Source organism: Macaca mulatta, chromosome 2 (assembly GCF_049350105.2).
Source record: "Macaca mulatta isolate MMU2019108-1 chromosome 2, T2T-MMU8v2.0, whole genome shotgun sequence".
In the NCBI taxonomy this organism is placed as follows: domain Eukaryota; kingdom Metazoa; phylum Chordata; class Mammalia; order Primates; family Cercopithecidae; genus Macaca; species Macaca mulatta.
In genome coordinates this window covers 114335738-114349716 of record NC_133407.1, presented here as the reverse complement: position 1 = coordinate 114349716, position 13979 = coordinate 114335738, and the positions used below count along the sequence as shown (strand labels likewise).

General features: G+C 36.3%; 1 protein-coding gene across 2 annotated transcripts in view; it reads right to left on the bottom strand.

Annotated features, from left to right (window-relative positions):
* The window catches only part of DOCK3 (dedicator of cytokinesis 3), a 698449-nt gene that overhangs the window by 505535 nt on the left and 178935 nt on the right, over positions 1 to 13979 (bottom strand). For both annotated transcript variants that reach the window (XM_077992951.1, XM_015130827.3), the window contains exon 4: positions 7899 to 7954. In XM_077992951.1, the coding sequence (XP_077849077.1) occupies positions 7899 to 7954 (56 nt within the window). The remainder of the gene's footprint in view (positions 1 to 7898; positions 7955 to 13979) is intronic.

Sequence of the window (13979 nt, the reverse complement as noted above, 5' to 3'; positions counted from 1 at the left end):
TGATCACACAGAAATACAAACTACCATCAGAGAATACTATGAACACCTCTATGCAAATAAACTAGACAATCTAGAAGAAACTAATAAATTCCTGGACACATACACCCTTCCACCACTAAACCAGGAAGAAGTCAAATCCCTGAATAGACCAATAACAAGTTCTGAAATGGAGGCAGTAATTAATAGCCTACCAACCAATAAAAGCCCAGGACCAGACAGATTCTCAGCCAAATTCTATCAGGGATACAAAGAGGAGCTGGTGCCTTTCCTTCTAAAACCATTCCAAAAAACTGAAAAAGAGTGACTCCTCCCTAACTCATTTTATGAGGCCAGCATCATTCTGATACCAAAACCTGGCAGAGACACACAAAAAAGAGAAAACTTCAGGCCAATATACCTGATAAACTTCGATGTGAAAATCCTCAATAAAATACTGGCAAACCAAATCCAGCAGCACATCAAAAAGCTTATCGATCATGATCAAGTCGGCTTCATCCCTGGGATGCAAGCTTGGTTCAACATACACAAATCAATAAACGTAATTCATCCCATAAACAGAACCAATGATAAAAACCACATGATTATCTCAATAGAGGCAGAAAAGGTGTCCAATAAAATTCTACACCCCTTCATGCTAAAAACACTCAATAAACTATATTGATTGAAAGTATCTCAAAATAGTAAGAGCTATTTATGAGCCCACGGTCAATGTCATACTGAACGGGCAAAAGCTGAAAGCATTCCTCTTGAAAACTGGCACAAGACAAGGATGCCCTCTCTCACCACTCCTACTCAACATAGTATTGGAAGTTCTGGCCAGGGCAATCAAGCAAGAGAAACAAATAAAGGATATTCTGATGGAAAGAGAGGAAGTCAAATTGTCTCTGTTTGCAGATTACATGACGGTGTATTTAGAAAACCCCATTGTGTCAGCCCAAAATCTCCTTAACCTGATAAGCAACTTCAGCAAACTCTCAGGACACATAATCAATGTGTAAAAATCACAAGTATTCCTATACACCAATAATAGACAAACAGACAAATCATGAGTGAACTCCCATTCAGAATTGCTAAAAGAGAATAGAATACCTAGGAATACAACTTACAAGGGATGTGAAGGACCTCTTCAAGAAGAACTACAAACCACTGCTCAAGGAGATCAGACAGGACACAAACAAATGGAAAAACATTCCATGCTCATGGACAGGAAGAATCAACATCATGAAAATGGCCATACTGCCCTAAGTAATTTATAGATTCAATGCTATCCCCATCAAGCTACCACTGACTGTCTTCACAGTTTAGGAAAAAAGTACTTTAAATTTAATATGGAACCAAAAAAGAGCCCGTATAGCAAGCTGGAGACATTACATTACCTGACTTCAAACTGTGCTACAAGTCTACATTAACCAAAACAGCAAGGTACTAGTACAAAAACAGATATATAGACCAATGGAACAGAACAGAGGCCTCAGAATTAACACCACATGTCTACAATCATCTGATCTTTGACAAACCTGACTAAAACAAGCAATGGGGAAAGGATTCCCTACTTAATAAATGGTGTTGGGAAGACTGGCTAGCCATATGCAGAAAACTGAAGCTGGATCCCTTCCTTACAGAACCTTATACAAATATTCACTCAAGATGGATTAAAGACTTAAACCTAAGACCTAAAACCATAAAAACCCTAGAAGAAAACCTAGGCAATACCATTCAGGTCAGAGGCATGGGCAAAGACTTCATGACTAAAACACCAAAAGCAATGGCAACAAAAGCCAAAACTGACAAATGGCATCTAATTAAACTGAAAAGCTCTGCACAGCAAAAGAAACTACCATCAGAGTGAACAGGCAACCTACAGAATGGGAGAAAATGTTTGCAATCTCTCCATCTGACAAAGGGCTAATATCCAGAATCTACAAAGATTAAACAAATTTACAAGAAGCCCATCAAAAAGTGGGGAAAGTATATGAACAGACACTTCGCAAAAGAAGACATTTATTGGCCAATAAACATATGAAAAAAAGCTCATCATCACTGATTATTAGAGAAATGCAAATAAAAACCACAATGAGATACTGTTTCATGCCAGTTAGAATGGTGATCATTAAAAAGTCAGGAAACAACAGGTGCTGGAGAAGATGAGGAGAAATAGGAACACTTTTACATTGTTTGTGGGAGTGTAAATTAGTTCAACCATTGTGGAAGACACTGCGGCGATTCCTCAAGGATCTAGAACCAGAAATATAATTTGAACCAGCAATCCCTTGGGTATATACCCAAGAGATTATAAACCATTCTACTATAGAGACAAATGCACACGTATGTTTATTGCAGCACTGCTCACAACAGCAAAAACTTGGAACCAACTAACCAACCCAAATGCCCATCAATGATAGACCTGATAAAGAAAATGTGGCACATACACACCATGGAATACTATGCAGCCATAAAAAAGGGATGAGTTCATGTCCTTTGCAGGGACATGGATGAAGCTGGAAGCCATAATTCTCAGCAAACTAACATAGGAACAGAAGACCAAACACCACATGTTCTCAATCAAAAGTGAGAGTTAAACAATGAGAACACATGGACATGAAGAGGAAAACATCACACACTGGGGCCTGTCAGGCGGTGGGGAGATAGGGGAGGGATAGCATTAGGAGAAATACCTAATGTAGATGATGGGTTGATGGTGCAAACCACCATGGCACATGTATACCTATGTAACAAACCTGCGCATTCTGCACATGTATCCCAGAACTTAAAGTATAACCAAAAAAAATTAAAAAAAAAAATATTTGTATCCCCTTACCTCCCTCAGCATGCACATGGGCACACAGTTTATGATGGCCTGCATACTGCCATTGCAATGCTCAGGCCTGAATAAATATAATTTCCTTAAAAAAAAAAGAAAAAAGAATAGCTAATGAATGCTGGGCTTAATACCTAGGTGATGGGTTGATCTGTGCAGCAAACCACCATGGTACACATTTACTTATGTAACAAACCTGCACATTCTGGAACCCTCTACCCTGGAAGTTAAAATAAAAGTTGAAGGAAAAAAACTTTTTCAAACTTTGAAAAAAAAAAAAAGGAAAAATAAAGGTAACTAAGCATTTCATATGGATGTTGAAATAAAAACTAAGATTACTTTTTTATGTGATTCATTTCTGATGTTTTTTGTTTGAAGCTTTTATCCCAACTGATAAAAAAAAAAATTAAAATTTCCTTTAATAGAAGAAGTGGTAGAAACTAGACCTTTAACATTACTGGAGGAATACTTTGAAAATAAATCACTTAGCAGTCAGAATAACAATTTGGAATTGTGACCAAATAGTCAAAAACAGCTGGGAGACCTAGAATTCAACAGAACATTGTTTTAACACTTAAGAGTTGTGTGACCTAACAGAAGGGAAGAATATATAAGAATAAAGCTTAATTAACCAACTATGTAAACAGAACCAATCATTATTCATAGTTCCCTTAAAAGTAATTAATATTTGCTAAACTTAAAAAAGATTTGCATGCTATAAAAAAAAATCAAAAACAAAAACCTGACTTTAATTCCCACAACAAATGTTTTATTGTTCATGACACAATTTACATATTTTATATTGTGCATCTACTAACAAGTTTTTGTAGTTATATTCTTAATACTGCTGTCTTTTAACTCTTAGACTAAAATTGTTTATACACTATCTTTACAGTATTCAAATATTCTGTATATGTGTATATATTTGCCCTTGCCTGTGAATTGTGTACTTTTGTATGCTTTCTTGTTGCTGTGTAGCATCATTTTGTTTCAACTCAAAGAACTCCTTTTAGCATTTTTTTATAAGGCAGGTCTAGTGGTGATGAACTCCCTCAGCTTTTGTTTATCTGGGAAAGCCTTTCTCTCTACTTCATTTCTGAAGGACAGTTTTGCTGGGTACTGGTTGACAGTTTTTTTGTTTCCTTCAGTATTTTAAATATATCATCCTGTTCCCTTCTGGTCTATAAGGTTTTGGCTGAGAAATCTGCTAACAGCAGATTTATGGAAGTTCTCTTATATAAGACAAGTCCTTTTCATCTTGCTACTTTCAAAATTCTCTTTGACGTTTGGCAATTTGACCACAATGCGTCTCAGCATGGATTCCTCTTAAAGGGTTGTTTGGACTTCAAGGATCAATGTTCATTTCCCTCCCCAGATCTGGGAAGTTTTCAGCCACTGTAAGTTTCCTGCTCACTTCTCTTCCTGCTCTCCCTCTTCCTCTCTCTCTTGCCCTCCTTCTGATAATCCCATATTGAGCATATTGGTTTGCTTGATGGTGTCCTTTTAGTTTCTTAGGATTTCTTCACTCTTTCTCCTTTTTGATTCTCTGAATGAATCATTTCAAATGACCTATCTTCCAGTTGACTCGCTCCTCTATTTGATCAAGAATGCTGTTGAAGTTCTCTATAGAATTTTTGTATTATTTATTGTATTCTTCAGCTCCAGAATTTCTGTTTGGTTCTTTGCTTTCTTATGGTTTCTATCTCTTTGTTGGTATTCTCATGATTTTCACTTTTCATTTTCCTCATTTAATTTAGTTGTCTATCTGTGTCCTCTTGTAACTCATTTAGTTAAGTAATCTTTAAGACTATTATTTTGAGTTGTCTTGTAGGCAATTTATAGAACTCCTTTTCTTTAGGATCTGTTATTGAATATTTATTTTGTTCCTTTGATTGTGTCATGTATTCCTGATTCTTCATCTTCCTTGCAGCTTTGCTCTGGGGCCTGTACATTCGAAGAAACAACCACTCCTCCCAGTCTTTATGGACTGACTTCAATAGACAAAGACCCTCAACCAATCAGCTCAACCAGATTCTGGGAACCTCTCAAATCTATTCTATGAATGTACGCACTTCATTCCACCATCCATCCTGAGAGTCTCAGGGTTGTGTGCCTTCTCCCAATCTCACAAAGAAACGATGGCCACAGTAAGAGGCCCATCTCTTTTCCCTAGGGCAGTACTCTAAAATTCCAGGATGCATGCTTCATTCTTCTCATTCCCTTCTGAAGCAGAAGATTCACAGATATGCACCTTCTCCCAACCCTGCAGAGCTCTACTGGCCACAGTTGCCTGCCCTCCACTTTTCTCTAGAGTGAGGCACTGAAATGACGGGCTACTGCTCCCACTCCTCTCCCTCCCTCCTACAGAAATCTGAGGGTTGTGCACTTTTTCCAATCTTGCAGAGACAAGCAAGCTGCAGTGAGCCTCTCACTCCCTTTCTTTGTTCTTAGCTTCCCCCGCAGGTTTAAATTATGCTGGCTACTCCAGCACTCTGGGTGAGGTGGGATAGAAAGAGGTCATTCAAGCAGCACCCACAAATGCTAGAGATGTTTGTTGTACAGTCCACTTGTTCTTTGCCCCACTGGAGGAGTCACAGTCTGGGACAAATTCTCTCTTAACCAGCTGGGAGAAGGGACTGACAAAGCTAAGAGTGAAATTGCTCTTCTTAGCCATTTCAATGTGTCTACTCTCTGTTTTGTGCTCCTCTGGAGTACTGCAACTTCTTCACTGGATACTGGACCTCTTATAAAGGTATTTTTCTTGGTATACCATTGTTAAATCTGTGTTTCTGTAGGGGGATGAGAGCTGAAACTTCTTATTCTGCCAAACTGCTGATGTCATGAAAGACTACTACTTTCTGGTTGGGTTCTATTCCACTACAACATAGTAAAATGAAAAATTCTCTGGAGAAAAAGGCCAAAGTAAACATGAATCTCTCCTTGTGCACATCCCTTCCATCAAAGATCACAGCCCCTCAAGATTGGTCTTGCCCAACCAATTGTTCTCCAGTGCCTGTAGACAATTGTTTTTTAATATTTTCTCCAGATATTAGAATTTTTATTCTGGACCACCAACTTATTGGACATTTGGATATGGAAGTAAATTCTAAATAGCTTTCTAAGATTTACATCCCACTTCCAGCAAATATGGCTTCTCTGTGTGTAATTTTATGTACAGCCACAACACTTCTACTTTCCTGAAGCAAACTGAATCCAGGTGGGGATTCTTCTGCTAGCAAAGTGTTCCCCAATGTCCTTTGTAACTATTATAAATGGGACATATGACTCATGAACTTAGGGTAAGTTCCTTATCATCAGAAAGTGTATTATTTTGCTGGTATTTTCTAAGGCACTCTATTTCAGAATCCCTAGATACTATCTATATCTCCTTTTCTCACCTTGGTCCCTCATAGCTTCTGCCCACTTTCAGCTCTGATCAGCCTCATTACTGATAAATCAAGGATATTATTTCTGAATTTTGTGATAAGCCATTCACATTCAGAAAATGTTTTTAAGCACTTTCCAAAATATATGCTTTGCTAATCCCAAGTCGAAATACTCTCTTTTCCTTTTCTCACACTTCTATCCAGGCTCGATACTTCTGATAGTCCGTACTTATAAACTTGAGATGGCAGATTATTTGCCGCAAAGGTTCATAAACATGAGATGTATAAGTTGTTTTTCTTTTTTATGTCCTTATGGCTTTACATGTTTTGTAAAAGGAGAAGGAGAAGAATAAGAAGTATGCTGGTTGTGGATTCATATCAGAATCTTCCAAGTTATATTCTTACTATTTCCCCAACACAAATTTTATATTGGAAGGCATACAAGACAATTAATAATAACTATCATCTCCAAATCTATTCTTCTAAGTACTAATCATGAGGCTAAAATCCACAAGCTGTGTTTTGCAGTCTCCATTGCCAGCTGGGAGCATTAGAAAGATACTGGGGAAAAGAAGGTAAAGAAGTGTGTTTCCTGCTGTTCCTGTAAACAAGTTCTTTCAGTGAAAATTGGTTCCAGCCTCCAGTTGCTTTTGGCATTCCCCAAAACAGCCTCATTACCACCTTCTTTACACATACCAACAGTAGCTATTTGATATTTCCTCCTCAAATTTCTGAGCTCCAATGTCTCTAGATCTAATTTCTGTGTTCCTGGGTTTCGGTATCCCCAACCCACTATCTTTTGTATCCCCACCATTAATGTGTAGACCGCTTTATGCAGTTATAATCTATGGGTTACATCAGGATTTCCTCTTTTGTTCTTTCACTCTTCAAACGTGTGTAAATAATTTCCCACATTAAATTCCACCTCATAAAGTGACTCATGTTTCTATTTTCCTGAATGAACCCTAACTGACCAGAAGGTTACTCTGATGCTTACTCACCCTCCAATCAAGAACAGTATTTCTACTTTAGGAAGCTACCTTGGTTACAAATTATATAGTACCTACATTTTATGTTTTAAAATAATAAATTTTGAAAAATAAAATCAAAACTATAATACTTACTATTTTTAAAAACAGAACACGATAAAGAATTTTTTGAAAACTCATTCATATTCCCAACATGCAAAAACAAGTGGTAACACTTTGATATATTTATTTCTTGTCTCTTTTTAGGGAGATTGCTTTGTTTTTAAAATTTGTGATAAACCGTTTTGTATATTGTCTTCTTATGGTTAAGGTATACCTTTAAACTTTTTCAATTTCAACTTGCAAATAAAAAATTTTAAAAGTCTCTTTCACTTTGTAAAAACAAAATGACATATTTTTCTTTAACTCCTACCCTATGAATGACTATGCTCAAAATAGTACTTAATTTTTTAAAACATACTGCATGCCTAATTTATTTTATAAAATTCACAGCTAACGTCACTTCTTTCGTATACAAGAAAACAGATTAAAGTTGTCTGTATTTTAAGAAAACATTATTCCCTTAGAATTACATGATAAAGCATGTACATTTTTGCCAGGAAAACATGTCAATGGTATATTTTATACTATGAACCAAAAAGAAAAACAATCCTCCTCTATAGCCTATAAAAATTGTAAATAAATTTAGTAAGGCCAATTACTCACCCCCTATTACTGACAATTGCCTTTTTCAAGTGAATGTAATTTGCAGGAAAGATCCCCTGTAAAAGAGAAAATATTTCCCATTAGAAAAAATAAACTGTGATTAACATTCATATATACAAAAATAGCAATCAGATCTCAGCACAGAAACATAGTAGATCTCCTGCTACAGCAACCACTTTGCACATTAAGTATGCAGAGCTGTACAAAGTATATTAGGTAGGAATTTCATGGCCATATGCAATCAAAATCTATCCTCAGGAGACAACCATGATCTTTAGCACTGCAAAAATAAAACTTTAAATTTTAAAAGAGTTATAGATTAGAGATGGTCCATCAATTCACTCTCCAGATATAGTATTATGTACAAAACTTGTCACATATCTCCAAAACTAGTATCATCATCTAACCAACAACTTACAGATTATCTAGCTCTGAGCTGGAAAAACAATCATCAGATTCTAGCTAACATTAATGTTCACAGGAGTGAATCAACTCGAGAACTTCTAAAATATGTCTTCTTTTACTCTTTCCAAAACTGTTTCTACTTTGTTATTTACCATAATTTGATTCCAATCCCTAAAGAATAAGTAGCGTATTTAAAAAAAAAAAAAAAAAAACACGTCAGTTTTCCAATCAATGTTTCACCCTATCTCCTGATGTATAAAATGCTCTTCAAATAAAACATGAATGGCTTACAGGTTTGGTGGCTCATGCTTGTAATCCCAGTGCTTTAGGAGGCTGAGGTGGGAGGACTGCTAAAGGTCAGGAGTCCATGACTACTCTGGGCAACATAGGGAGACCCTGTCTCTACAAACAATTAAAAAGTTAGCCAGGTGTGATGGTGCACACCTGTACTCCTAGCTACTTGGGAGGCTGAGGTGCACACCTGTAGTCCTAGCTACTTGGGAGGATGACTTGAGCCCAGAAGTTGGGGCTATAGTGAGCTATCATAGCACCACTGTACTCCAGCCTATGTGACAGAGCAAGAACCTGTCTTAAACACACACACACACACACGTCCTAAATATTTTTTATACTCTGTGGCCCACACTACCACCAATAATCATCCCAATGAAGGCTATAAGCAATTAGACTACAGTAATAAATTCTGTGTGTTGGCTCATAATAAAAGAGCATATGCTAACGTAAAATCCTAATATGGGAGAATAGAGGGACTTAAAAAAGGATTTAAAATGCAACCGCATGTAACCATAGCTAAATGATGACTATTGTTTATCTGTTTTTAAAAAAAGGAATTGATAGTAAAAAGCTTTAAAATATACATGCTCAGCATACACTTCTGAGAAGATGAAAGAAACATACATTTCAGTATTCCTCCAAATAAACACCTAGTGCATACCTAAAAACTCTGGAATATAATATATACATACATAACCAAAATAAAAATATTCTGAAAGGTAGAGAGAAGAAGGCAGACCAACTAGGGATTGTGGGAGACACAAAAAAACATAGTGGTGAATTCCCTAGTTTATCTTTTTGCATATATATCAGGCTATTTGAAAGTGAAGAAGCTGGAAACCTGGAAGCATCAACAGGCACAGACAGAAAGAAACTCCAACAAAAACTTGCTCTCTCTAGCCAAAGAACCAGGAAAAGGTCATCCTATTAAGACAGAAAACTTTTAAACAATAACCACTATACTGCTGTCAAACAGCACCCCTTTCTGCCCCCAACTCCAAAAAACTGTGACCTAATCCCCACCCACACAAGCAAGGTCAATTGGAGATACTAGACTTTCACCATCATCAGGCAGTAACGAAGCACTCAGACCCATACTGGGGTAGCATAAGAGATGGCTGGCTGTTTGGGGACCCGAAAACCTTCTCCAGTAGCTAGTAACAAGCTCCCACCACACAGTGGCAGTGGAGATTGCCTGGATTATCTGGATTTACACCCCTAACCAGCATTAATAGGACTCCCTCCATCAGCCTTCTCTGGTGGTATCAGAACTGCCCCACGGGACAGTTGGACTGAAAAAGTACATGAAGAAATAATGGTATACTAGTGAGGATGTGATGCAACCTCATTCATTGCTGGTAGGAATACAAAATGGTATGGTCACTTTAAAAGACACTCTGGCAGTTTCATACAAAACTAAACATAGCCTTACCATATGATCCAGTAATTACACTCCTAAGTATTTACTCAAATGAGTTGAAAATTTGATGTCCATACAAAAAAACTGCATACAAAAGCTTATAGCATTTTTCTTCATAAATGCCAAGACTTGGAAGCAACTACGATGTCCTTCAACAGGTGAATGGATAAGCAAACTGTAGCACATCCATACAATGAAATATGATTCAGCAATAAAAAGAAATGAGCTATAAAGCCACAAAAACATAGGGAAAACATTAACTGCATATTGCTAAGTGAAAGAAATCAATCTGAAAGGCTACATACTGTATGACTCCACCTATATGATATTCTACAAAAAGCAAAACCATAGAGACAGTAAAAAAAACAGTTGTTGCCAAGGTTCCTAGGGGAAGTGGGAAAGGATGAACAGGTGGCACACAAGGGCATTGTTAGGGCAGTGAAACTATTCTGCATGGTACTGTAACGACAGCTACATAACACTATGCATTTGGTAAAACCCTTAGGACTGTACAACACAAAGAGTAAACCCTAATGTAAATAATAATATTAATAGTGTATCAATACTGGTTCATCCATTATAACAAATGTTCCACAATAATGCAGGATGTTAATAATAGGAAAACTGAAGTGGGGGGTGGAGAGGAAAAGCCTGTACTTTCTGCACAATATTTCTGGAAGCCTAAAACTCTTTAAAAAATAAAGTCTAATTTGAAATGTAAAATTTAAAAAATGACACAAAACTTCCAAATTTGGAAAAAGACATAAAGGTACACATTCAAGAAGTTGAATGAATCCCAAGCAGGAAGAAAACCAAGGAAATACACAACAAGTTACAACATAGTCATTTTGGAATACTATGGGCAAAGAAAAAATTGACAAGAGAGAAACAACACTTTACCTATAGTGAAAAAAATTATATTAATTTTTCATCGAAACCATAAAAGATAGCAGCACCAGTCACAATAGCCAAAAGCTGTTTACAACCCAAATGTCCATCAACTGATAAATAAATGAGCTGTTCATATTATTGAATGGTATATATCCAGCCGGGCACGGTGGCTCACGCCTGTAATCTCAGCACTTTGGGAGGCCAATGCAGGCAGATCACCTAAGGTCAGGAGTTTGAGACCAGCTTTGCCAGCATGGCAAAATCCTGTCTTTACTAAAAATACAAAAATTAGCTGGGCATGGTGGTGGGTGCCTATAATCCTAGCTACTCAGGAGGCTGAGACAGGAGAATCGCTTGAACTCAGGAGGTGGAGGTTGCAGTAAGGTGAGATGGTGCCACTGCACTCCAGCCTGGGAGACAGAGCGAGACTCCATCTCAAAAATAAAAAAAAAAGAATGGTGTATAATTGCAGTGAAACATTATTCAGTCATAAAAAGGAATGTACATGAATGAACTCAGAAAACAATATACTGAATGAAAGAAGACAGATGCAAAAGACACCTATTACATAATTTCATGTACACGAAATATTCAGAATAGGCAAATACACAGAGACAGAAAGAAGTCAAATGGTTGTCAGGAGCAGGAGGATGAAAAAACGTGACTGCTTAAGGGGCTTGGAAGTTTCTGTTTGTGGAAATGAAAACGTTTTGGAGCATAATAACGGTGATGTTTGTAAAACATTATGAATGTACTAAACGTCACTCATGGTAAATGTTACATGTATTTTACATTCTAGATTTTTGAAAAATACGTATAAAATATTTAAAATACAAATTCCTATAATTTTCACTGAAAATATAGAAGACAGAAGGAAGTGGCACATTTGTCAAATGCTGAAAGGAAAGCATTGTCAATCTAGACTCTTATACCTACCAAAAATACATTTCAGGCATGGAAGAGAAATCAAAACATTTTCAGATGAAGGAAAATGAAAATAATTTGTCACCAACAGAAATACCCTAAAAATAAAGGTGAAAGAAAATTCTCTAAGCAGAAAGAAAATGATAAAACAAAAAACCATGGAACTACACTAAGAAGGAAAAAATGTAAGCAAATCCATGGGTAAATATAATAGACTTTCATTTTTCTCTTGAATTTTCTTAATTAGATTTGATGGTTGAAGCAAAAACTATAGTACTAACTTATATGATTCTTAGTTTATGTAGAAAAATAACTGATACAATTATATTATCAAAGAGGTAAAGTGATATAAAAGAAGATAACGTTTCTATAATTTACTCCATTGGAAAAAATGACAATAACAGCTGACTATAAGTTCTGCATATATGATATAAGCCTAGGGGTAACTACTAAAAGAGCTCTACAAAGGGATATATTCAAAAACACTATATATCTAGACATGTGTACATGTGAAAATGGAATTCTTTTCAAAATTTCAATTAAACCACAAGAAGGCAGGACAAAGAGAAAAATAAAAAATTATTTTATAGAGAAAACGGGAACAGAACATAACAAAATAAAATGGCAGACTTAAATCCTAATACATCAATAATTACACTAAATGTAAATTATATAAATGCACTCAAAGACAGAGACAGGCAGAGTATACAGGTAGATATGACCAACCTATATGGAGTCCACAAAATAACTCATTCTAAATACAGTGATACAAGCTAGCTGAGTGTAAAAGGACAGGAGGATATGTTATACAAAAATTAATCAAAAGAAAGCAGTAGTTAATATCAGATAAAGTGGACTCCAAAGCAAAAAAGAAAAAATTACAAAACACAAAAAGATACCTTATTTAATGACACAGGATTAACCACCAAGACATACCAATTATCAATGTGTATGCACCAAACAAAAGCTACAAAATATATGAAGTAACACTGACAGGAATAAAAATAGGTAAACCCACAATTACAGAGAGGTATAGAACTAGACAGAAAATCAGCAATGATAAAGAAAAACTCAACAACACTAACAACCAACAGGATCTAGCAACAGTCATTGAATAGCCACCTAACAAAAGCAAAATATACTTTCTTTTTTTTTTTTTTTTTTTTTTTTGAGACGGAGTCTTGCTCTGTCACCCAGGCTGGAGTGCAGTGGCCGGATCTCAGCTCACTGCAAGCTCCTCCTCTCGGGTTCATGCCATTCTCCTGCCTCAGCCTCCGGAGTAGCTGGGACTACAGGCACCCGCCACTTCGCCCGGCTAGTTTTTTGTATTTTTTAGTAGAGACGGGGTTTCACCGTATTAGCCAGGATGGTCTCGATCTCCTGACCTCATGATCCGCCCGTCTCGGCCTCCCAAAGTGCTGGGATTACAGGCTTGAGCCACCGCGCCCGGCCGCAAAATATACTTTCACTTCAAGTGTGTACACCAAGGACATACACCAAGAGGACATACACCAAGAAAGATCATATCTTGGGGGAAAAAAAACATAAGATTAAAAGAAATGAAATCGTACATGGAATATTTTCTCCAACCACAATGCATTGAAACTAAAAATTGGTAACAAAAAAAAATTTCTAAACGTTTAGAAACAAAACAATATACTCTAAGTAATCCATGCAAAAAGAAATTCTCAAGGCAAATAAAAAATTATACCAAACTGAATGAAAATGACAATACAATATAACAGAATTTATGGAACACACATAAAGCAGTGCTGAAAGGAAATTTTATGACAGCTAAATACACATATTATTAAAGAAGAAAAGTTTCAAATCAATAATCTAAGCTCCCACCTCAAGAAATTAGAAAAAATAGAGAAATATAAAACTGAAGCAAGCAGAAAGAAGGAATACAATGTAGAAATCAATAAATTGAAAACAGAAAAGAAACAGAGAAAATCAATGAAATATAAAGCTGGTACTAGACAATATATATATAATCAATTGATTTCCAGTCAGGCAAAGAAGAAAATAGAGAAGATGCAAATTATCAGTATCAGGAAAGAAACAGGGTATCATTACAGATCCCACAGATATCAAAATGTTTATTTTAAAAATACTATAAAAATCTCCACACACATCAATGTGAC